We start from the raw sequence: 27,204 nt of genomic DNA on the forward strand, positions 1-27,204 counted from the left end.
GTTCGGCTGCAGCCCTGTGAGATGGCTCATTACTTAACACAGAGGTACAAGTATTTGGAGATAAATGACAATCTTTATTCTCGTTTGCTATATTCCATTCTAATTGCCCAGAAGAACAAAATATGGCCAATAATTTACTTTAACGCTGCAGTTCGAGGTCGTAGCTCTTCTGCTCCATGTGCGAATGGACACTTTTCGGTATTTCGAGGACAACCATCAGGATGGTTTAAAAAGAACCAACAAAGACGAGTCTTAGATGTGTCTAATGGCATTTTCCTTGCACCGGGTGATTGCTTTCTAGTTTGCTTCTCCTTTGTCCAATCTCGAATCTGAACCTGGCCACGAGCAACTGCATGTTGGAGAAATAAAAAGTTTTTTCAAATATTTTAAAGCATTTGCCTATACATTTGTGATCCAGTTAACATGGCGAATACATTCCTGCAGCTATACATCAAAAGTTCTTCCAGATAAATGTATGATGAATTCAAAACAACTAAATACGTTAATCATTCAATCCATGTTCCTCTTAGTCACTGATTTCTTAGATAAAGAAACATGCATGGAAATAAAAAGCAACAAATACAGGGGATCCCTTGGTTGCAGAAGACCTGATTTACGGAAATTTGACTTTATGCAAATTTGCCCAGAATCTACTCTCAAGTGAAGTACTCAAATCTTTTCACCACAAAACAATGCAGTGATCACCCATGAAGTCAATGCCTGCTCCACACTTTTGTTCAGTTAAGATCGAACATTACACACCCTGATTGACCATTCATTAGCGCACACTTTCTTTTGTTAAACTGCCAATATTTCTCTTGGTGATGGGCAGATAAACACCTCTCACCAATCCACCCAGGGCTGCATTACCTATAACCATATATCACCATTCACTTGCTGCCAACAACCTCTAGCGACTATGCTGACCTTCCCAGTGTACTCTTTAGAAGTCTGTCAAGGCTAAAGATTATACATTAGTTTAGCTTATTATTCTGACGAACAATGAAAAGCTTTTTTGTTGCATGCTATCCAGTCAAAGAAAAGACTATACACAATTACAATCAAGCCCTCCACAGTTTACAGATAAAGAATAAAGGGCACGACATTTAGTGCAAGATGAAGTCCCATTAAAGATAGTTCAAAGGTTGAATATGGGGAGAAGGCAGGAACGGGGTACTGATTGAGAATGATCAGCCATGATCATATTGAATGGCGGTGCTGGCTCGAAGGGCCGAATGGCCTCCTCCTGCACCTATTGTCTATTATCTCCGATGAGGTAGATGAGTTTCAGGACCGCACTCTAGCTGATGAGGGCAGCTCAGTTGCCTGAAAACAGCCAGGAAGAAATGTTCCCTGAATCTGGAAGTATGCATTTTTAAGCTTCAAACTCTTGCCTGATGAGAGGGAAGAGGGCGTGACCGGGGTGAGACAATAGGTGCAGGAGTAGGCCATTCGGCCCTTCGAGACTGGTCCTTGATTAAGCTGATAGCCTTGCTGAGAAGTGTAGATGGAATCAATGGTTGTTGTCTTGGCACCAGATTACGAAGTTCTCAATTTCGTAGCTGTACTCTGTCCCGTCATTATTGATATCCGGCCCACGAGGGTGGTGTCGCTTGCGAACCTGTGAATTGAGTTGGATTGGTATGTGGCTGCACTGTCATGAGTGTATAAGGAGCGTAGTAGGGGGCTGAGAAAGCATCCTTGCAGGACACCAGAGTCGTGGATTATTGTGGAGGGTGATTTATCGCCCGTCCTCACTGATTGTACTTTATTGGTCAAGAAGTGAAGGATCCAGTTGCAGAGAGGACTGCTGATTTCAAGTCCAATGAGTTTGGAGAACATTACTATTTAGGGGGAAAGTATTCACTTCTGATTTTAGCAAAATTAAGTTTAACAGTTCTTGAGAATTTAACCCATAATGTGACTCAGGTATCCCCTATACAGAACTGCTGTGAGTGTCAATAGGGGGAGATGGGATGTGACGACAGCCAACAAAGATTCCAAGGCATGGTTTAATCCTAAAAGGAAATACTACAATCTGACGCTCTCTGAAGAGAATTAATAAAGGTCGCAAATCATACCTTCAAATACTTGACAATTGTTTCTTAACAGGGTTTTCAACCCTCCACACTCGTTTTTTAATCTCTGCAATGCACTGCTGTCTAGAAGATCCGCTACATTCTTCAGGGGCAGGCTTCCTGTGGGAAAACATATTGGAATAGAAATTGTGAGAAAGCCAAGATATTCACATCTACACGAGTACTTTGCATCTGTAAAGGACACAAAGTGCTGGAGTAACTCAGCGCGTCAGGCAGCCTCTCTGGTTAGGTGAAGTAAGGGGTCGGGACAAGATATATCCCAAGGTCCTGATGGGATCTATCCCAGGTTACTAAGAGAGATAAGAAAGGTGATTGCAGGAGCCTTGACAAGGATCCTTGCATCTACTCTAGCCACAGGCGAAGGACCAAAGGGCTGGACAGTATAGGTTGGTGAGCCTCATTTTTTTTCGAGATACAGTGCAGAAACAGGCTCTCCAAAAATTTAAAAATTGAAGCTATGTAAGAACTTTGTAACAAATGTGTTTTTTTATTTCTATTTGTACATATGCTTTTCAAAAAAAAAATATATTAAAAAAAAAAAAGAAACAGGCTCTTCGGCCCACCAGGTCTGCGCCGACCAGCGATCCCCGTTCACTAACACCATCCACACCCACTAGGGACAATTTTTACATTTACCAAGCCAATTAACCTATGTCAGTGGTAAGGCAGCCAATGGAGAGGATTCTTCTGGATAGAATTTACTCCCATTTGGAAGAGTTATTTAGGGATAGTTAGCATAGCTTTGAACTTGGCAGGTCATGTCTTGCTAACTTGATTGCATTTTTTGAGGAGGTGACAAAGGGGATCGATGAGGATAGGACGGTGGATGCTGTGTACTTGGATTTTATGGGAAACCTGGGAACTGCATTGGATTAACAGTGACTAGGCCATATGGGTTTATAACTGGCTTACTGATAGAAGACGGAGGGTTGTGATGGAAGGACGATATTCAGGCTGAAGTTCTGTAACCGAATCCACACCGACCAGCGATCCGCGCAAATTAACACTATCCTGCACAACCTAGGGACAATGTTACACTTATACCAAGTCAATTAACCTACAAACATATACCAAGTCAATTAACCTACAAACATATACGTCCTTGGAGTGTGAGAGGAAACTGAAGATCTCGGAGAAAACTAAACGCGGTCACGGGGAGCCGTACAAACTCCGTACAGACAGCACCCGTGGTCGAGATGGAACCCGGGTCTCTGGTGCTGCAAGTGCTGCCGGCAGCAACTCTACCGCTGAGGCACCCGTGCTTTATTCCAAGACGATCATGCTGCCTCACCCAGAGTTGCTCCAATGCCACTTTTTAAAAATATATATTTACACATTTATATCCCATATGAACAAATAGATATTAAAAATATGACTTTCCATTAAACATTTTTCAATTCCACAACATGCTTCTAATATCTAAATATCTAATGATTTTTACTAGGTGATAATATACCAGCCAATAAGAAATGACCCGTTTCTATGGCAGTTAACACAATGATCAATGTATGAATTAAAGCAATAAAAAGAATGACTGGTCTATCAAATATTGGAATCCCTGTCATTCTAGAAAACAAAATTTGAGCCTTTCATCTGGAAAATCAAAATAATTGATATAATATGGAACAGAATGATGTGGAAAATAGTGGTTTATATGTCCTACCTCCCTTGTTCCAATTTCCTGCATTGTCTTCATCATTGCTGTTCTTAAAGGAGTCCTGATTTACTTTCAAAAGTTCTTTGGCTACTTGAAGCACAACATCGTCTGTGAAATCCCTTGGCAGCGTCGCACAGTTCCTAACTTTTTGTATTTTTTCTCGTGGTTGGAAACCAGCCAACCACTTGCTGGATGCAAGCGAATTCATTTCAGCAGAGGTATCTTGAACCATGGAATCATAAGCATTGGAACAATGTTTCACCTCGGGAGCAAACAGTGAAGGTGAAGCAATCACCGCACTAAAATTATTATTTTCTGTACTCAGAGTACAAGAATATCTGTCTCTAATATACTGTGTTCTTTCTTCATCCAATCTTTCTTCACTGGACAGAGGATATGTTCTTTGATTACCAATCAAGCAAACCTACAAATACAAGGAAGAAAACACGAATCAAGTAAATTTATCATAATATTATTGCTTTTCCACCTTGAAAGGCACACTAAGCAAGTTGCTTTTGAACCAATGAAAACCAAAACAAATTGAGAATATCAGAAGTTTTGGGAGAATAATTTTGTGATAACTACTTACGTACATCAATTTTTTTTTAAAACAATTACTTCAGTATTTCTGAATAAGTGCAATTATTTCTGCTCGACAAGCTGATGAGACTATTATATAAATGTCTTGAGCATCCTCTAATTCAATTGCTTAATAGAAAGATTAATATTGAAATAGCACTACCCTGTGGACTTTTCAACCGAAATGGCTATAAAAATAAAAGAAATAGAATTTTACCAGGTCCCAAATAAAAGAAAGGACTTAATTTGAAAGAGGTTGATGGTCCATTTGCAAAACGCAGGCTTCTGAGGTACATTTTCTGCGAGGTTACGATGAGCTTTGAGGTCCAAAAAGTCATCAAATTAGCTATTCACACTGATTGACTTTATGATCAGTGTGCTTTGCTTTGTCTGCACACTTTTGGCAGACATTCAAAGTGTGTTAATGCCCTCACAAATATCTTGCCAAAGTGATTTGCAATGAGCCAGTCCTATTTTTTAAATTCACAGTAGCACTTTAAACTGAAGTCCTGAACTCCAGAATTCTGTTCTTAATCCTCTCCATTTATCTAATTTTCCTTCCTCTCGTCACTCTTAAAAACAAGCACTTTAAACAGCTTGCCTAAATCTCTTTTTTTGCAAAATGTCCCTGCTACAATAGCAAAATTATATGAATAGAGGTTGTTGCGTTGTAATGTGATTTTGCAGTCATATTAGAAACTTTAATGAATAGAGCTACTATTGAAGTCTGAAATACATGACCTTTATGAGTAACTCCAACAAAAAAATGCAGTGCAATATAGTTTGCTGTTTTAAGACACAAACACAAATTTTACAAAAATATTTAGCACAAATAATTAATTTGTTTGGTATACCTTCAGACTTTAATGCATTTGTACAGATAACAGGAACATAACAAAAACATTGCAAATTACCTTAACCGTTAATTACTGAAAGAAAGTTGAGCTGAAGGGAGATCAGAAGTAAGATTGTGGCATTGGTGGCCGGAGGAAAGGAATGGTGCCAGTAAGCGAGTTGGGGGTTTGCCTCTCGCACACTCATAGCCGCTTTGGGGGGTTCAGAGATCGGCTGTGGCAGATGCCCTGGGGCACGGAGACTAAGCAGCGGCCGTGTGAGGTGAGGGACAGTGTGTTCGTGGGTCAATGTTTGGGCCGATACGTTGGTAGAGTGGGCTGCTGGAAGCCTGGCAGCAACCAGAGGCTCGATTGTACTAGGTATCACTCCAAGAGGTCGAACACTGTACATGGCCTGCAGTGGTGCAGTGCGACTGAGCAGTGGGTGGAGAACATTGATAATATTGTCTGGTCAGGCCAACCCCTGCAACTCAAACCCGAGACACCAGGCCTTTTTAAGGCCAATTTAAGACTCCATATTTTTAACAACTTTGAACTTAAAAGGATGCAAGATGGTGCTGGAAACATGTAGTAATTTTGTGTCTGAAGAAGGGTCTCGACCCCAAACGTCACCCATTCCTTCTCTCCAGAGATGCTGCCTGTCTCGTTGAGTTACTCCAGCATTTTGTGCCTATCTTTGGTTTAAACAGGTATCTGCAGTTCCTTCATACTTGAGTACTGCCTCAGAGTAATCTACTATTCTTACACACTTATACTCAAGTATGATTGTGCCTCTGAGTGGCAAGACTTTTTACTGCACCGTATGCAGAAAAAGGAATTTCACTGTACCTAGATACACGTGACAATAAAATACCATTGAAATAAGACCAGGAGTAGGCCTGTCCTACCATTCAGTATGATCTTGGCTTATCTTCCCAGGCTTCATCTCTTCTGCTGTGTCAATTCCACATCATTTCAATTTTAAGATATTTTTTTAAATATGTATTTCCTTTTTAAATGGTTCCAGAGATCTAGTCTTCACAAATCTCCAGGGTAGAGAATTCCAAATATTCATGACTCCCAGCAAGAAACAATTCCTTTGCATCTTTTTAAATGATCACCTCCTTACCTTGTATAACTACGTCAAAATATTTCAGACGTGCCCACTAGTGATAACATCTTAACATCTATCCTGACAGGCCCTCTTAAAAACTTTTTCCAAGATCATTCCTCGAAACTCCAGAATAATGAGCCATCATGACACATTTTTGACTGTCAATATCTCTACCAACCATATTAAACGATAGAGAGGTACTATCCCACAGAAGGAATTATACACATCAGTCAAAATCATTATTGCGAGGCATTATCCTGTAAGACAATCAAAACTATTGGTATTCTGTTATTGCTTAACATTGTAATTAAAACCGTAATCAAGTTTTGTTTTCATTTTACGAGTAACCTTAACATACTTAATTATACCAGAATGTGAAAATAAAATTAATAAGAAGCTCTCATGGCTCTTTATTATGGAATAGTGAAACTGTAGTCAATATTTTGAAAATTGAGAGAAAACAAACATACCACAATCATTTTGCAAGGTTCAGGAAAACTGCAAGACAAGACAAGCTATATAGTAAGGACCATGTTAGCTGAAATGGAGTTGTCAGCTAAATTAGCAGCACAACATTCATAAAGTCATATCATTGGCTCATAAAGTCAATCATTGGCTATATTTAAGAGGGAGTTAGATGTGGCCCTTTTTGCTAAAGGGATCAGGGGGTATGGAGAGAAGGCAGGTACAGGCTACTGAGCTGGATGATCAGCCATGATCATATTGAATGGCGGTGCAGGCTCGAAGGGCCGAATGGCCTACTCCTGCACCTATTTTCTATGTTTCAATGTTTCTAAACCCTTCAAAGACAAGTAGATGTTTCCGTAGATGTTCCCAAACAAGTAGAAGTTGTTCGAAGATGTTCCCAAACAATTCTGGGAATGTCTGGTTATGTCTGGGTTTGCTGAGCAAAACACTGCAATAGTTATTTTCCTACAATACACTGCAATAGTTGAGCGGACCACCTACGCCCCCCTAACGCAAGTAGTGCAGAAACTGTGTGCACCAACGGGATAAGTGTGGCAAGGTCTGATTGGACCAGAAACGCCGTAAAGGACTGTGTCGGGCGCCCTTCCAGAGTAAGAGAGAACCCCGGCCTTGGACCGTGTCGCAAACGGTGCCAGGAAATTGACAACAGGTCACTACCCGGCGGCACGCTTTACTGTGTACTCGGAGTTTGCGCGTGCGTATGTGGATATGCGAGTCTACGTGCTTTATTTGGTAGTGTAATAAAATACTTTATGGTACAAACTCTGTTGCCTGAATCCGGTGATTTATCAAACACAACATTTGGTGTCATAAAATGCTGGAGTAACCCAGCAGGTCAGGCAGCTTCTCTCCTAGATGCTGCCTGACCTGCTGATTTACTCCAGCATTTTGTGATACCTTCGATTTGTACCAGCATCTGCAGTTATTTTCCTATACAACATTTGGTGTAATCAGCAGGATTCAGACAACAGACACTTAGTGATAATGTGTAAGTTGAGGAAATCAGTGAAGCCTGAAACTTATCGGATCCCAGGGTGGGTGGACAACATGGACGGGTTTGCGAGTTTGGCCAACTTAAATGCCCAGTCCGGGATGCCCGTCGACTGGTCCGATGGACTAAACAATCCTAACGCTAAAATCGGGCACCAAAAATCAACACAGCTAAAAGAGAGCAGGTTCCCCGAGAAAAAGCCACAAACTGTTGCTATCGACAGTTAGATCGCAAGCTGAGAACCTTAAATAAAAACAAGTAAAAAACCAAAAAGACAAAATTGATAAGTTAAAAGAGCGCTCACTGACTCGATTGGAGACAGTGGAAACGTCTAGAAACCGGGGAGCGGGGATGGAAAACCGGGAGGTGGACACCACTTGTACGTTGGCCAGCCTCAAGCAAGTGGAGGCGGCTAAGCTTACGGATTGGCAAATTGACCCAATTAAAGTCCGTTTGCTAATGAACTGGGGTAAGGACATTGATACCTGGGATGGGGACATCTGGTATGATAATGACAGTAGGTTAGGTGCGGATCAGGGTCCCTACCTTCCCCCACCGACAAACTTTTGACCCCCCCCCCTCCTGCTGTGCAAGAAAATATTTAACGTATAGAGAAAATTGTTCTCATACCCGTTTTGTAGATGGAATTCGGAGGCAATCTTCCTCAACTTTAAAACCACAAACAGATCCCACTTCTGTAATGAAATTCAGATATGCTCTGTACTGTGTGTTTTTAGGTTCCCTTCGACAGTATTTTCCATAAAAATCATAGAAGCAACAAGGCAGGACAAAGTAGCGGCATGAATAGGATGATCTGGGACACAAAATCAAAAAAATTAATGAGTCTCTTACCAGTGCAAGTATTTTGGACTCGTGACTTGCATACAACCAATTAACCAAGTAACTACCAAAAGTTGGAATTGTTTGGCAGTCATTTGCTATTAAGCCTCTATCATTAACTTATTTTATTACAGCAAACATTAGAGCATAAAACATCAGAGCTGAAAAATGTATGTTGAAGCAATACATATGCATCCATGTTAGCAATTTGGTTCTGTAAAAAAACTCTTCAGACTGGAAAAATTAAGATCAACAAAATAAAGAGGTAGATTGGAACATAAAATAGCACTGTATATTTAATATCTCTTTTTAAAGTTATTTGTGCTTGCAACATAAGGTACCCCAAATGACATAGTAGCGCAGTGGTGGAGTTGCTCCCTGACAGTGCCAGGGACCTGGGTTCAATCCTTACTACGAATGCTGTCTGTACAGAGTTTACATGTTCTACCTGTGACTGCATGGGCTTTCTCCGAGTACCCCAGTTTCCTCCCTCATTCCAAAGACGTACAGGTTTGTAGGTTAATTGGTTTCTGTAAATTGTCCCTAGTGTGTAGGATTGAACTAGTGGTGTATGGGTGATCACTGGTTGGCGCAGACTCGAGGGGCCTAAGGAATATACACGATATTTCACAACTAAAGTACAAGTAGCAGTACAGTACAGTAGCAGCAGCAGCAAGCAGCAAGCAGCAAGCAGCAAGTAGCAGTAGCAGCAAGCAGCAAGCAGCAAGCAGCAAGCAGCACCAAGCTGTGTTGCTTGGGAAGTAGTGTGTGGGGATTGTGTGGGGATTGTGTGGGGATAGTAAGGAGTAAGACCTGTGTGATCTCCCGGACAAGTTTCGATCGCCTAGCTTGGGGTCGGAGAGGAATTTCCCGGATTTTTTCCCAAATTGGCCTGGGTTTTTTATCCGGTTTTTCGCCTCTCCCAGGAGATCACTCAGTTCTTTTGGGTGGGCGGTTGGAGCGGTTGGAGCAGCGGCCGGGCGGTAGGTTTAGTAACCGAGCACGGGGCTTTGTTTGGAGAGTATGAGTGCCAGGGCAGTTTTTTGTTCTGGGTGTCGGATGTGGGGAATCTGGGAGTCTGATAGTCTTCCAGACATCCACATCTGCGCCAGGTGTGACGAGATGGGGCTCCTAAGGGACCGTATTAGGAACCTGGAGCGGCAGATTGATGACCTCCGTCTGATCAGGGAGAGTGAGGAGGTTATAGATAGGAGTTACAGAGAGGTGGTCACTCCTAGACCACGGGAGGTAGACAAGTGGGTCACTGTTAGGGGGGGCAAGGAACAGAGGCAGGGACTAGGGAGTACCCCGGTGGCTGTACCCCTTGGAAATAAGTACTCCTGTTTAAGTACTGTTGGGGGGGACAGCCTACCTGGGTGCAACGACGGTGCCCGGGCCTCTGGCAAGGAGTCCGGCCCTGTTGCTCAGAAGGGTAGGGAAAGGAAGAGGAGAGCGGTAGTAATAGGGGACTCTATAGTGAGGGGGTCAGATAGGCGTTTCTGTGGACGCAGTCGGGAGACCCGGATGGTGGTTTGCCTCCCTGGTGCCGGTGTCCGGGATGTGTCTGAGCGTGTCCAGGATATCCTGAAAGGGGAGGGAGAGGAGCCAGAGGTCGTGGTACATATAGGTACCAACAATATAGGTAGGATAAGGGAAGAGGTCCTGAAAGGAGAATTTAGGGTGCTAGGAAGAGAGTTAAAAAAAAGGACTTCCAAAGTAATAATCTCAGGCTTACTGCCTGTGCCACGCGATAGTGAGAATAGGAATGGAGTGAGGTGGAGGATAAATACGTGGCTGAGGGACTGGTGCAGGGAGCAGGGTTTCAAGTTTCTGGATCATTGGGACCTCTTCTGGGGGAAGTATGACCTGTACAAAAAGGACGGGTTGCATCTGAACCCGAGGGGAACCAATATCCTGGCGGGGAGATTTGCTAAAATAACTGCGGAGACTTTAAACTAGTACGGTTGGGGGGAGGGACTCAAACACAGATAGCTAATAGGCAGTGTGTGAGGCAGGAGGCAGAAAAGGGAAACACTCAGACCCAATATGTAGGAGAGAAAGAAGGGAAAAGAAATAAACTGAGAATAAGAAATGATGGGTCCCTTAAATGTGTATATTTTAATGCTAGGAGCATTGTAAGAAAGGTGGATGAGCTTAGAGCCTGGATTGACATCTGGAAGTATGATGTTGTGGCGATCAGTGAAACATGGTTGCAGGAGGGTTGCGATTGGCAATTAAATATTCCAGGATTTCATTGTTTCAGATGTGATAGAATCGGAGGGGCAAGAGGTGGGGGTGTTGCATTGCTTGTCAGGGAGGATATCACAGCAGTGCTTTGGCAGGACAGACTAGAAGGTTCGATTAAGGAGGCTGTTTGGGTGGAACTCAGAAATGAGAAAGGTTTAGCAACACTTATAGGGGTGTATTATAGACCGCCAAATAGGGAACGAGAATTGGAAGAGCAAATATGTAAGGAGATAGCAGATATTAGTAGTAAGCACAGAGTGGTGATTGTGGGTGATTTCAATTTTCCGTATATAGACTGGGAATCTCATTCTGTTAAAGGGCTGGATGGTTTGGAGTTTGTAAAACGTGTGCAGGATAGTTTTTTGCAGCAATACGTAGAGGTGCCTACCAGAGAAGGGGCAGTGTTGGACCTCCTGTTAGGAAATGAGATGGGTCAGGTGACGGAGGTATGTGTTGAGGAGTACTTTGGGTCTAGTGATCACAATGCCATTAGTTTCAATATCATTATGGAGAAGGTCAAATCTGGACCAAGGGTTGAGATTTTGGATTGGAGAAAGGCTAATTTTGAGGAGATGAGAAAGGATTTAAAAGGAGTGAAATGGAAATTTTTGTTTTATGAAAAGGATATAATAGAGAAATGGAGGATATTTAAAGGTGAAATTTTGAGAGTACAGAGTCTTTATGTCCCTGTTCGGTGGAAAGGAAAGAATAATAATTTGAAAGAGCCGTGGTTTTCCAGGGAAATTGGACACGGTTCGGAAAAAGAGGGAGATATACAATAAATATAAGCGGCAGGGAGTAAATGAGGTTCTTGAGGAATATAAAGAATGTAAAAGGAATCTTAAGAAGGAAATTAGAAAAGCGAAAAAAAGATATGAAGCTGCTTTGGCAAGTAATGTAAAAGTAAACCCCAAGGGGTTCTACAGATATGTCAATAGCAAAAGGATAGTGAGGGATAAAATTGGTCCATTAGAGAGTCAGAGTGGACAGCGATGTGCTGAGCCGGAAGAAATGGGGGAGATATTAAACAATTTCTTTTCTTCGGTATTTACCGAGGAGAAGGATATTGAATTATGTGAGGTAAGCGAAACAAGTAGAGTAGTGATGGAAATTAGGAGGATTAAAGAAGAGGAGGTACGGACACTTTTGAAAAATATAAAAGTGGATAAGTCTCCAGGTCCTGATAGGATATTCCCTAGGACATTGAGGGAAGTTAGTGCAGAAATAGCAGGGGCTATGACGGAAATATTTCAAACGTCATTAGAAACGGGGATGGTGCCGGAAGATTGGCGCATTGCACATGTTGTGCCTTTGTTTAAAAAAGGTTCTAAAAGTAAACCTAGCAATTATAGACCTATTAGTTTGACGTCTGTGGTGGGAAAATTAATGGAAAAGATACTTAGGGACAATATATATAATTATTTGGATAATCAAGGCCTGATTAGAAACAGTCAACATGGATTTGTGCCTGGAAGGTCATGTTTGACTAATCTTCTTGAATTTTTTGAAGAGGTTACCAGGGAAATTGATAAGGGCAAGGCTGTGGATGTTGTCTATATGGACTTCAGTAAGGCATTTGACAAGGTTCCACATGGAAGGTTGATTAAGAAGGTTAAATCGTTGGGTATTAATAGTGAGGTTGCAAGATGGATTCAACAATGGCTGAATGGGAGATACCAGAGGGTAACGGTTGACAATTGTATGTCAGGTTGGAGGCCAGTGTCTAGTGGAGTACCCCAAGGATCTGTGTTGGGTCCACTGTTGTTTGTTATTTACATTAATGATCTGGATGATGGTGTGGCAAATTGGATTAGTAAATATGCAGATGATACTAAGATAGGTGGAGTAGTTGATAGTGAGGTAGATTTTCAAAGTCTACAGAGAGACTTGGGCCTTTTGGAAGGGTGGGCTGAAAGATGGCAGATGGAGTTTAATGCTGATAAGTGTGAGGTGCTGCATTTTGGTAGGACAAATCAAAATAGGACGTACAGGGTAAATGGTAGGGAATTGAGGAATGCAGTGGAACAGAGGGATCTGGGAATAACTGTGCATTGTTCCCTGAAGGTGGAATCTCATGTGGATAGGGTGGTGAAGGCGGCGTTTGGTATGCTTGCCTTTATAAATCAGAGCATCGAGTATAGAAGTTGGGATGTAATGTTAAAATTGTACAGGGAATTGGTGAGGCCGAATCTGGAGTATGGTGTGCAGTTCTGGTCGCCAAATTATAGGAAGGATGTCGACAAAATGGAGAGGGTACAGAGGAGATTTACTAGAATGTTGCCTGGGTTTCAGCACTTAGGCTACAGAGAGAGGTTGAACAGGTTGGGTCTTTATTCTTTGGAGCGTAGAAGGTTGAGGGGGGACTTGATAGAGGTTTTTAAAATTTTGAGAGGGACGGACAGAGTTGACGTGGGTAGGCTTTTCCCTTTGAGAGTGGGGAAGATTCCAACAAGGGGACATAGCTTCAGAATTGAGGGACAAAGGTTTAGGGGTAACATGAGGGGGAACTTCTTTACTCAGAGGGTGGTGGCTGTATGGAATGGGCTTCCGGTGGAAGTGGTGGAGGCTGGCTCGATTTTATTATTTAAGAGTAAATTGGATAGGTATATGGATAAGAGGGGATTAGAGGGTTATGGTCTGAGTGCAGGTAGATGAGACTAGGTCAGGGAGAATGGTCGGCGTGGACTGGTAGGGCCGGACAGGCCTGTTTCCATGCTGTAGTTGTTATATGTTATATGTTATATAAGTTTAATGAATATTTACTAATATGTGCAGAGGAATAACAAAAGCAAAGGAACAAATGTCATTATTTTTGGATCAAAAAAGCTAATTACCTTGCTGCAACAACAGGAATCCATGGTGTGAGCTCATCTGAATGGTTGCCAATTAGCCAATCCACTTCCGGGAAAAGGAACTCATCACTTGGAGTAATGGCACATTCCTATTAAAAAAAACAGCAATTTATTTTTCTTAAATATTTCTTCAGCAACCTCAATTGTCTATATTAATTTTGCACATATGTCACATTTATCATGTGACATATAACAATATGTCACATGATATTCTGCCAGCTACCAAAATATGATTCTAACATCTGCTGGTTTTCAAAGATCAGAATATTCAGTCTGGAAACTGACATTAAATCACTTGGCATAAGTAGAAATTAGTTAAATCCAAATTGGGTGACAACGAGGACAATATTAGTGATTAAATGTTGATTATATAATTGTTGCATGACCTTCCAGCACAGTGCTAACAATTGAGAACAGTATGATTGGGCACTAATTAGTCCAAAGCTATAGATGGGTGATTTTCTACAAGATGGACTAAATCCCAATGCTGTAATTGTAGTTGGGCAGCTTGACAAGATGGTGAATGGCAATAACATATTTTCTTAGTTAAGCAGACAATATTTAATTATTAAAATATTGATTTTGTGATTATAGAGGAAAAGACAAAATATCTCAAATGCTCAATCAGCAGTGGGGGTTCTAAAGCTCATTGCTTGAGACCGAGGTGGAGAAGGAAGAAACAATCAATGCATTTGAAAAATACATGGATGATTGTCAGATGCCCCGTGACCTATTTGACTATGGACTGAAAGTTGGAAAGTAGGTGAAAGTTGGGAAGTTGGATTAATGTGAAGCTCACTTTATGTTAGCATTGGCTCAATGGCCATCTATAAATATCTTTGAAACTATGAACATGAGGATAGACAGGTGAATCAAGTGCATTATAAAGATCAATAGGATAATTCTGCCAAGTTTAAGTATTCACTGTCATATGGATGTTATATATAGTTATACATGGATTATAAAAAGCCCTAAATTGGCTGTTTGTTCTTCCACAAACTGCTTCAGCATTGAAGTTTTGCTGTACAAACCTACATTCTTTACACTTGAGAAGATTTCTTAATTTCAATTTTACATTACTGTTGAGGACGCAAACTGCACATTTTATGGTGGATTCCAGGACTTACATTATACACATAATTTCTACATTCTTACTACCATGACGCAGGGATCTGTGATTTGTAAATATGTATTGGAGAAGTTATGTGGTGTTTGGCGTCTTCTGGATTCCTGCTACTATAAATAATTGGTTAAATACTTGAAGTATAATTTTAAAGAATTAATTATTTTTAAAAAAACAAAATAACTATAATTATTTTGCCATTTATTTGACTGAATTAAGCTTTGAGTTTCCACTTATTATTGCAGCAGAAAATAACCACTACAGCATTGAATTCAATATTCGAAACTACCTTATGTGGCGATATGAGTAAGGAACATATAGCAATGTATTTGTTTTTACCTCAAGACGTGTTTGTGGACCATACATATCCCATATCTTCCGCTTTCGCACATCAATACCTCTACCAGGGTGCTAAGAGATAAAACATGCAATAATGTTATTCAAGTATTACTGCCACTCGCCTCTTTGCACAACTAGTTTTTCATTTTTGCCAACAAAATTAAAATTCCAGTTACAATTTTGCCTTTTAGATCATACAACTTTAAAATTTACGACAATCATCATGCCTTAAAAAAAATGCTTAGTGCTTAAGATTCACCAAAATGTTTTCAGTCAGTGTCTGGATTGCAGACTGGAAGGCAGATTCAGGGCATTCGTATATCTAGATAGTTTCAAAAATATGTTGATTGCAAAATTCACTAAATACACTACCTTAAAATAATTTAAATCCCATTCATTTTTCTTCTCAAAAATATGTAGATTGCAAAATTCAGTAAAAATATTACCCTGAAAGAAGCTGACAATGGCAGATTTGTACGAGAAAGCATTTAAAGCTCACTGCTGGGGGGAAATTCAGGCCATACAGTCTGGATAGGAAATTTATACTTTTCAAATTATTTGCACAGTAAACGAGTTGACAGGATGCTGTTTTCACACAGCTTATAGAAAAGCAGTATAGCTTAAATTTTTCAAGCTTCCAGATTTTCACATTTAAATATGCTTCAAATATGCACATAAATAGACTTGAGCATTTTATAATCACCTCCACACCATCATTTTATAGCAAAATCCACCCCATTAATTTTCAGCTGTTGTAATTTTATACTGCTTTCTCAATCTAACAAATCAGGTAGAGATGTATTTTATTAAATTTACAGATATCAAGTGGACCTATGTGAATGGACTTCACTTAGTGGCTTAACACCAACACCACAAGTTTCTTAATGGGCAAAATAAATCAAGATTAATTTATCCTGAAATTATCCACTTTAATTATTTTAAACATAAAGTATAGAACAATTATGAATCTTACATTTAGCAGACAATATTTTTAAACAACCTCCTATTACCGATACGAAGTAAAGTTAGCTCAAATTCACCTACCCCTTCTCTAGTCAGGATATGAACCAGTAATCCATTTCCACATCCCAAGTCTATAAAAGACTGTTTGTCAGTCAGGCCTTTTTCGGCTCGCTCATCTTCCCAAAGGATCTGAAATATCCAGCAGCATTAAAACATTTTCATTTGTTGCAGGAAATTGAACTGTATTTTAGTAGAAATACATAAAAATATTGATGTGACTTTTTATATTGCAACCCTATTACATATGGAAGAAGAGAATGTCTTATCATTAGAGATGGTACTAATTCACTCTATTTATAAAGTGATAAAATATTTCCATTCCCACATGAAAAAAAACATTCAAGTAAACTTCAGGATTGTTAAATTGTACAACAGGAACTAGAGCAACCTCACCATCTTTCAAGTCTATTTTCCATGTGATCAGATAATAGTTCATTTGTACCTCATTCAATTAATCACCGTTACCAAACTAAAAGCACGATTCCCACTAGATGTGCAGACCCTTTGCAGCCACATAATTGTTTTTTTTTGTTTTTTTAAAAACATTTTCAAATTTCATGAGATCATAATTAAGCCATCGAGAGAAATGTGCAGTATACTACCATTATAGAAATATTTTTCCTCTTATGTTGCTGTGCCCAAAAGTTAATGCACCATGTGAGGTGGATATTTGCACAAGGCTACATACTACTGAATTATCACATTGTCACTTATCAAGACATAATTATCAAGACCCTCAAAAATCATCAATAAACTTCAATACATTCAAAACTCCGCTGCCCGTCTACTCACACACACCTCGATCCGTGACCATATCACCCCCGTCCTTTATAAACTCCACTGGCTCCCCATCCCCCAGAGAATCCAGTACAAAATCCTCCTCATAACCTACAAAGCCCTCCATAACCTGGCCCCATCCTACCTGACCGACCTCCTCCACAGGCACACTCCCACCTGCACCCTCCGCTCTGCCGCTGCCAATCTCCTATCCCCCCACATCCGGACTAAACTCAGATCCTGGGGGGACAGGGCTTTCTCCATCGCTGCTCCCACCCTATGGAACTCACTACCCCAAACCGTTAGAGACTCCCCCACACTCACCACATTCAAAACATCGCTGAAGTCTCACCTGTTCAGTACTGCCTTCAACCACTGAAGGTCACCTCACCTACTGTCTCCTTTCTCTGTTCATTTATTTATTTACTTATTTATCTATTTATTAATTTCCCTATGTTCTCAAAATCTCTGTAAAGCGTCTTTGAGTATATGAAAAGCGCTATATAAATAAAATGTATTATTATTATTATTATTATTATAATTTTGTTTGCTATGACAGTGCATTAATGATACTCATTCAAATTGTGTTACAACTGCATATAATGCATTTAGAATGTGAAATAATTTAAATCTATGGTGACCCATATGAAATTAGTGTAGTCAGATACACTACTACAAAAACACTTGTGTCAAAGAGGAATGTGGACTAGGTGCTAGAGTGTTTCAGACTCACAATATCAAAGTTAATTTTCCTGCAGTATTTTCAAAAATAAATGTTATTTTAATAGTTATAAGATTATTTTTCTTACTGTTAGCTAAAAATACCGAAGGCTATATTTTACACTGCGGTTGATGCCGGAAAAGTGCGAATGGGGTGGTGGTGGAGGCAGTCACATCAGTGATAGTTAGAAAGTTTTAGAAAAGCATATGGATAAGCAGGGAATGGAGGGATATGGATCACTTGCAAGCAGAGATTAGTTTAATGGCACCATGTTCAGCATGGGCATCATGGGTCGTAGGGCCTGAGCCGGTACAGTCCTGTTCTATGTTTAATACAGTAATATTTCACAAGTGTAAACAATAGCGATTACTTATCAATTTCAAAATGGTCTCCCATGGTTAAAGTAGCAGCTCTGTTCCCAAGAGACACGGGAAGTTACTTGAAACATTTTTTTGCCCAAGACAGCTTTCTTTTCTGCTTGCCAACATCCACGGTACCTTTTAAGAGGTTGTCTAATTCCCAATAGAAATTCTGTTATAACCAATCTGCATAATATAAATAATGTTCCCCAGCTCAATCACATTCAGATACAGCACATAATTAGCAGGATTAGCAGCTGCCCTTAAGAGAAACGCACGTGTAATAATAATTGCTGAATTAGAAAGGTTGGAATCAATTGGGAAGTTGGGTCTCATTCATTTTCAACTTAACGCACAGCATATACAAATTTATTCATTCCTTCGCATAAAGAGTATCAAATGCTGAATTGATGTCAGGAATGAAAAGCCTAAAATGATGGCTAAACTGAAGTCACAGATGGATGCTCAACAGCGGTGCAGGGATTGTACCTCCTACAAGACAAACCGAATAGCATAAGCGGCAATGATACATCATTTCCGGATGAGTTCAATGTCTTTTATGCACGGTTTGAGAGAGAGAATGATTACACAAGCCCCCACAGCCCCTGACGACCCTGTGATCTAAGTCTCTGAGGGCATCAGAGCATCGTTCAAGAGTGAATCCATGCAAAGCATCCAGTCCTGATGATAAAGCTGGCAGAGCATGAAAGATTCTGGAGTATGGACCAACAGGCTGGTGTATTCAAGGACACCGTCAACTTCTTACTGCTGCAGTCTGAGGTTCCAAACTGTTTCCAAAAGACACCCATTGTACCAGGAGCTTGGTGACCTAACTCAATGACTACTGTCCAATAGCACATATTCAGCGTAATGAGGTGCTTCAAGAGATTGGTTATGGCGCAAATGAACTCTGCCTTAGAAATGATCTAGATGCACTCAATTTTCCAATTACCACAGCAGATCAGCAATTACACTGACTTACTTAACATTACAAATATCTGCTCCCATCTTTCAAAAGTTATGAGACTTCCATAGTCCTAGAGTGATACAGCACGGAAACAGGCTCTTCGGCCCAACTTGCCCACACCGGCCAACATGTCCCAGCTACGCTTGTCCCACCTGCCTGTGTTTGGTCCATATCTCTCCAAACCTGTCCTGTCCATAACTGTCTGTTTCTTAAACGTTGGAATAGTCCCAGCCTCAACTACCTCCTCCGGCAGCTTGTTCCATACACCCATCACCCTTTGAGTGAAAAGGTTACCCCTCAGATTCCTATTATATATTTTCCCCTTTACCTTAAACCTATGTACTCTGGTCCTTAATTTTATACACCCCCATTAGATCACGCCTCATCCTCCTGCGCTCCAAGGAAGAGTCCTACGCTGCTCAACCTCTCCCTATCCTATACCTCAGGCCCTCGAGTCCTGGCAACATCCTTGTAAATCTTCTCTGTACCCTTTCCAGCTTGACAACATCTTTCCTATAACATGGTGCCCAGAACTGAACACAATACTCTGAATGATTTCTCACCAACGTCTTATACAACTGCAACATAACCTCCCAACTTCTATACTCAATACTGAAACTATGAAGGCCAATGTGCCAAAAGCCTTTTTGAACATCTTATCTACCTTCGACTCGATCTTCAAGGAACCGTGCACCTGCACTCCTAGATCCCTCTGCTCTACAACACTCCCCAGAGCCCTACCATTTACTGTGTTCACAAACTGTGTTCAGTTTGGAGGTTTTTAAATGAAATCTGGCAACAGTAGAAAGTAGATTAATAATTTTCTGCCTGACTCATGATCACAACAGACATTATTTACAAGCACAAACAGATGAATAAATGATTAGACCACATTCCTGTCCTAGGCCAAGATATCCAAATTTGTGAAATGCAAAATATCACCTACCAATAAGTATGTTGCAATGGCGACATCCTCATAAACAAACTTTTCAGGATTTGTAACTTCAGGCCAAATCTAAATAAAATTGAAAAGAAAAAGATATTAGGTAGATGCCAGTACCCAGCAGCCTTAAACACTTAACAGACAAGAACAAGGAATTTCCACCAGGGGGGTGTATAAGATGCACTAGATGCTCTGTTGATTTGTGAAATTATGCACTACAAAGAACTTATTAGAAACATCGAAATTAGGTGCAGGAGTAGGACCTTCGAGCCAGCACTGCCATTCAATATGATCATGGCTGATCATCCAGAATCAGTACCCCATTCCTGCTTTCTTCCCATATCCCTTGATTCCACTAGCCCTAAGAGCTATATTTAACGCTCTCTTGAATACATCCAGTGAATTAGCCTCCACTGCTTTCTGTGGCAGAGAATTCCACACATTCAAAACTCTGGGTGAAAAATGTTTTCCTTATCTGAGCCCTAAATGGCCTACCCCTTATTCTTAAACTGTGGACCCCTGGTTCTGGACTCCTTATTAATACAAGCGGGTACATAACATTACTCATGAATTGGCATAATCAGGATGCTTAAAAAACTCTTGATTTAAATGACATTCACTAGGATCCCTGAGGAAAGGGATTGCCAGAAAGAAGCTTTTTTTTCCAACTTTAACTTTTCTTAAATGACTTTTGATTCGCTCTATTAAAATATGATGCATAAAAGCAGTCAACGAAAACCACAATTTGTTCTGCTCTACTTTAATTCTAATGTTGTATCACAGTTTTAATATATTTTAACAATATGTGTTTTGAAATAATATTGCTAATACAATACATTGCTTTCTCTTTCTTGAAAAGCAATGTTGATATTCATGAAGATAATGGTTTTAAATCATTTTTATTACAAGAACAGTGTTTGAATATTTAAAATCTTCCCAGGGCAACTTTCCCTCTCATTTTCACTGAGCTGTGTTCAGTATGAAAGTCTATCTGTCCCAAACATTTTTATCTGCATCAGTAGGAATTGGGATTTCTAGATTGGAAGTCTTCTTGAGGCTAGTGTACAAATTTGATAACATGTTAGTACATCCTGTGAGTGAAGGCTGATCAACTGGCTTTGTTTGAATCGCAGAAAAAAATATATACATTTGTCTCTTTCACAAAAAGCTAATGAAAGATTAAGAGGTTGTTTCTAAACATTTTTGTGCCTACTTACTTTAATTTGTTTCAGTATCATGTGTAGAAGATCTATTCAGTGTTTTATAAAAAGTATTTTACACATATAGTGGATGAAGTGACAATGACAATGCTCCATTAAATTAACTCAAGTATCACACGCACCAAGGTTATTCAGATTTATTTTTCTCAGTGTTGTACCTTGACTATTTCTTTGTATTTTGCTTTCAAATTATGGTAATATTCACTATATTTTTCCACAGGAATGAGAGAAAGGGTGCTCTTAAAAGAACTCTTCTTGTTCTCTGCAGACCATTTCACAATCTTTGTAAGTAAAACATCTGTAAGCCATGCTGTTTTGGGATACAAAATCCCATCCGCATCCCATTCTTCAGGGTACAATATGGAAATGGAAATAAACCTTTAACAGAGGGGTTAAAAAGAACTGTTACATCACACAAAACAATGAAGAAAAATATGGTAGTTTTAAGATAAAAACAAGAATCTAACAATACTATAGATGCTGGAATTCAAAAACAAAGTATTAATGTGACCTTCTGACAAAAAATACAAAATGAATAAATGTGACGCTAGTGCTGAACCCCCCCCCAGATAGCAAAACTCAAGTCTGCATTCATAAAATTTAGCCAACCTGATATTTAATTAATTTAACCTTATATTTGGGGAAATTTGAATAGGTTTGGTTGCATCTACCAAAGGTGGTCCTTTATGTTTTGCTTCAGCTCTAACAAAAAGGCACACACGCAATTCTCCAGATTATTAACAAAACAAAATGTCTGTCATTCTCAGGCCACCATTTAGCTTTAGTGGAAAATTAGTGTATGTGAAGGAGGATTCTGCTACTGAAGAAACATTTCCATTCTTTTCAATAAAAGCGTGCTTTTAGCCTTTAACTTATTTTTCTGCAGTTCTGATACTGTTGTCTGGTTGAGAACTCACCATGAATCATCTTCTTTATCATGTCGAAGTTTTAATCTGTACATATTGTTCTTCTTGAATGTGCAACTTTCTGCAATCTGCCCATCTATTGGTATAAATGTTGCTGTGCTGTTTAGAAAATCTGCAATGCACAGAAGCATACTGATTCTTCAAAAGATAAGGTGCAGCAACAACAATGTACAACCACCATTTAAAAATAAAAATTAGGTGGCACATTTAGTTAGAATACATGCTTCTGAGACCTAAATCAAATCACTTCCTATCAACTGCTCAGAGTTTTTTTATAATATAATTTGTGCCATATCCTCTCAATGACTTTTAGCCATTGAAAAAGACCAAATTTTAAAAAAACATATTAACTGATGCTATTGATAAAACAAAATGATTCTGATCGTTTTCTAAGATGGGAATTAAAATACATTGCTTGACTAATGTACAAAGCACAAAGTTACAATAACTCCTCACTGTTTATGGTGGAGAATTTGCATATAAAATCTGGTCCTGGTCAGACCTGTACAGGGATTTCAATGGGAAGAAAAAGGTGGTAAAGAACAAGGAGAGTTTGTGCACAACTTTCCACTTTCCAACACAAAAATATTCCAGCTCGCGGTGTTCCTGGCCTCATTCTGATGTCTTCAGATCAAATTGTCGAACACTCCCAAAGATAAGTATTTTCTACAGAAATGTACCTAATTCTGCTTCAAAAACTGTAAATAAGATAACTTGAGCACAGAATAAACTGCTGGAAGAACTGACCAGGCCAGGCAGCCCAGCATGGAAATGGACAGATGACATTTTCGATCAGTAATAGAAACATAGAAAATAGGTGCAGGAGAAGGCCGTTTGGCCCTTCGAGTCAGCACCGCCATTCATTGTGATTATGGCTGATCATACCAACCCAAAACGATGCCTGTCCATTTCTCTCAACGGATACTGCCTGTATTAATTCTTGCAGCAGTTAGTTTTTTCCCCCTCAAGAAATCAAGTCTCTCGTGTCTCCAAATAAGATATTTTCTCATCACTGCACCCATAGAAATGTTTAGTGACTATCGAAATTTAATGCAGAAGAACAAGTTAATAGACCTTGAAATTAATAATGAGAAAAGGGAATACCAACTAAATGGTGTCATTTTAAGCAAGCGGAAAGTCAGATACAGCAGCGCTGAATCTTTGAAAACAGCAGGTCAAACTGAAGAAATGTTCTTGGGATCATTGGGATATTAACAAAGGCATAGAGCATAAATGAAAATAAATTTGGTGAAATCTTTCTTAAACATATGCAAGGCCTAAAGTGATATGCAAATTCAATTCTGGATACATTTCAGGAATCATGTCAAAACCTTAGCAAGGGTGATTTACAGGAATCATTTCAGGAACAATTATGTCAGTTACAGGGGAAATTGAGAATCTAGGGCCCTCATTAAAGCACGGGTAACTGAGAATGGTGGTGTTTAAAATCATGAAGTTATGACACAATAGCAAAGATAAATAAATGATTTTCAAGGCAGGAGAAATAGTAAGTACTCTTTTAAGATAACTGGGAAAAGAAGCAGGGATATTTAGGGAAATAAATGTTACGTAGGGAAATTAACCCAGATTATTTTAGTAAATCCCTGCAAAATTGTTATCAATTTAAAAGATTCTTGAAGGTACGTGGGTTCAGAAATTTTAGCTGTTTATTTCTTTCTCTGAATTCACTCTAACATTGGTCAAATATAAAAGAGTTAAATTACAGCAATTCCTCACTAATGGTGAAAAATCTACACCTGCTGGGGTAGGAGCTGATCATTCAATGGTGTGGATTGGGTGCAGAGAACATATTTTTTTGGTTAAATGATTTAAATGTTCACGTTTTTTTCTCAATTTGAATATTCAAAGTTAATAGTTTGAATACTTCTTCATTTACTACACTTCTAGATGTGTCCATTTTCACACTCTCCATCCCCATCTGGCCCCATCAACCTTTTTATTAAAAAAAAACTTTTTTTTGTCTGCCTGTACCAACCTATGGCTGCACCTCCTCCTCTCCTACCTGACTAGAGGGCATAGGTGAGAGGGCATATCTCACTCTCGGTCTTCACTCCACCTCAGTCCACTTGTGTCTAACCACTCCTTCTCTGTCAGAGAGCTGTACAGCACGGAAACAGGCCCGTCAGCCCACCTTGTCCATATGGACCAAGTTGGCAAATTGGACTAGTCTCAATTACCTGCATTTGACCCATGGTCCTCTAAACACTTCCTTTCAATATATGTCCAAATGTCTTTTAAGTCATAACTGTAATGGCTTCTATAACTTTCTCTGGCTGTTCATTCCAGATAAGGATTGCCTGAGTGAAAAAGTTGCCTTTTTGGTCCCTCTTAAATCTCTCCCCTCTCACCTATGCACTCTAGTTTTAGAATCGTCGACCTTGGGACAAAGACTGTCAACGTTCACTTTATCTATTCCATCATAATCTTATACAACTCAGTCAGGTCACCACTTAGCCTCCTATGCTCCAGAACAAAGTCTCAGCCTATCCAACCTTTCCCTATAACTACAGCGTACTTCACCTGACTTGCCACTTACAGGGAACCATGCACTTGACTCTCAGATCTCTCTGTTCAGCTCCAGGGCTCGACCATTTAGTGTGCAAGTTCTGCACTGGTTTGATATATCAAAGTGCAGTTAAATTCTATTTGCCATTTCTTGGCCTACCTTCCTGATCTTGTAAAATCAAATATTCCTCACTATCTACGACAACACTAACTTTGACGTCATCTACACGTTTACTAACAATTGTAATCGACTTTGTCATCCAAATTGTTATTGCATATAACAAACAGCAGGGGATCCAGCACTGCCGCCCATGGTATACCATTGTTCTCAAGCCGGCTAGATAGAGCTCTTAAGGATAGCAGAGTCAGGGGGTATGGGGAGAAGGCAGGAACGGGGTACTGATTGAGAATGATCAGCTGTGATCCCATTGAATGGTGGTGCTGGCTCGAAGGGCTGAATGGCCTACTCCTGCACCTACTGTCTATTGGCAATCAAAAAAACCCTCCACAACTCCCTTTGATGCCTTCCTCCAAACCAATGTTGAATCCAATCGGCTAGCCCGTTTTGGATTCTATACAATATATACTTCCAGACAAGCTTCGTCAAAGGACTCGCTGAAGCCCATATAGTTCAATGGTTCTTTATTATCACATGCACCAAGTTACAGTGATTTTTTTTTTGCATACAGATCAGTAAGGCTATTGCCATACATAACAACAATCCCCGATTAAGTACAGAATGCATAGAAACAGCCCACTGAGTCCATATGCACGAGCTGCCAGGTTTTGGCACCTGAAAGGCTCGCTGCTGCGAGGAGAGCTCTTCAGCGGGTAGTCCATAGAGCACAGAAGACGATCAGAAAACACAGCGACCAGCCTTGGAGGACATCTACAACACACGATGCATCAGAAAAGCCACCAGCCTTCACAAAGACTCCTCACACCCCTGCAACAGTCTGTTCGAAATTCTACCATCGGGCAGACGCTACAAGGCCTTCTACGCCCGCACCTCTAGACTCAGGAACAGCTTCATCCCCAGGGCCATAGCTGCCATGAACCGGTCCTGTTGAGCCGGATGGTCACATCGCACAGTAAACCGGCACAGACCTACTTGCACTTTATACTGTTTAAAACTGTTTCTAATTTTGTTTCACTGGGTTGTGTAAATTTATACTGATTAGCTAATTGATTTATTGCATCGTATGGGAGGCGCATTCCCAATCTCGTTGTACCCCTGTACAATGATAATAAAGATGTATTGTATATATATATATATATATATATATCTTTCGGACCCACAGTCACCAATCCTCGAACTGAAAGTCAAGTCATGGTCGTCGTCGAACCCGAAGGACGAACAACAACATATTGTTTTGTAATGTCCACTGCTCTGCCCTCATTAATCCTCTAGGCAAACTCTTCAAAAAAAATCTTACCAGATTAGTTAGGGGTTATGGGGGGAAGGCGGGAGAATGGGGTTAGGAGGGGGAGATAGATCAGCCACAATAGGATGGCAGAGCAGACACTTGATGATGGGTCGAATGGCCTAAATTCTGCTCCTCTCACTTTATGACATGAAAGTCGCTCCCCGGCTCAGACAGAGCGGTTATAGACAATAGGTGCAGGAGGAGGCCATTCGGCCCTTCGAGCCATTCAATGTGATCATGGCTGATCATTCTCAATCAGTATCCCGTTCCTGCCTTCTCCCCATACCCCCTGACTCCGCTATCCTTAAGAGCTCTATCTAGCTCTCTCTTGAATGCATTCAGAGAATTGGCCTCCACTGCCTTCTGAGGCAGAGAATTCCACACATTCACAACTCTCTGACTGAAAAAGTTTTTCCTCATCTCAGTTCTAAATGGCCTACCCCTTATTCTTAAACTGTGTGTGGCCCCTTGTTCTGGACTCCCCCAACATTGGGAACATGTTGATTTATTCACAAAATGCTGGAGTAACTCAGCAGGTCAGGCAGCATCTTGGGAGAGAAGGAATGGGTGACGTTTCGGGTCGAGACCCTTCTTCAGACTGCGAACATGTTTCCTGCCTCTAACGTGTCCAACCCCGGTTGATTGCACTCTACCTTGGAGGACTATCTCAGTGCAGGTGGCCGCTCCGGCTTTGGGAATGACGGTCCGCAGCACCACCTTCAGCCGCTCGACCCGCTGCTGCTGGGGCTGGGGAAGAAGCAGCTGCAGCCCCGGGCCGGCCCCGGCCCCGGCCTCGGCCTCCAACCCGGGCAGCAGCTCGGCCAACACCGTCCGCAGCCCCTCAGCAGCACCGCCGTCGCCGCCACCGCAGGCGGAGCAGTCCACCTCCCGCTCGGCCTGCAGCCGGCATCCGCTCAGCCGGCGGTTCGCCACCTGCGGCCTCGCCGTCCACACGGCGACTGCGGCCCAGAAGCCGGCGGACGGCGAGGGCGGAGCGGGGGCCGAGGACGGAGCCGGAGCAGGAGCGGTGGCGGTGGCGGTGGCGGGGTCCCAGGGCGGAGCGGGGGCTGAGGGCGGAGCGGGAGTGGTGGCCGAGGGCGGAGCGGCGACGAGGAGCAACGGCAGCTCGCGCTCCATGGCCGCCATACGGAC

At 40.9% G+C, this 27,204-nt stretch overlaps 1 protein-coding gene across 1 annotated transcript; it reads right to left on the reverse strand.

The window, feature by feature from the left end:
• On the reverse strand, positions 1-27,204 carry trmt44 (tRNA methyltransferase 44 homolog). The gene is made up of 11 exons (XM_078412808.1): positions 26,706-27,204; positions 22,091-22,211; positions 21,332-21,551; positions 19,957-20,025; positions 16,208-16,315; positions 15,164-15,235; positions 13,684-13,790; positions 8,393-8,576; positions 3,763-4,180; positions 2,082-2,198; positions 1-349 (listed from the first exon to the last, which is right to left on the reverse strand). Exons 1-11 carry the CDS (start codon positions 27,196-27,198, stop codon positions 135-137), a joined length of 2,124 nt encoding a protein of 707 aa, XP_078268934.1. The 5' UTR covers positions 27,199-27,204; the 3' UTR covers positions 1-134.

This window comes from Rhinoraja longicauda, chromosome 1 (genome assembly GCF_053455715.1).
Source record: "Rhinoraja longicauda isolate Sanriku21f chromosome 1, sRhiLon1.1, whole genome shotgun sequence".
Lineage (NCBI taxonomy): Eukaryota > Metazoa > Chordata > Chondrichthyes > Rajiformes > Arhynchobatidae > Rhinoraja > Rhinoraja longicauda.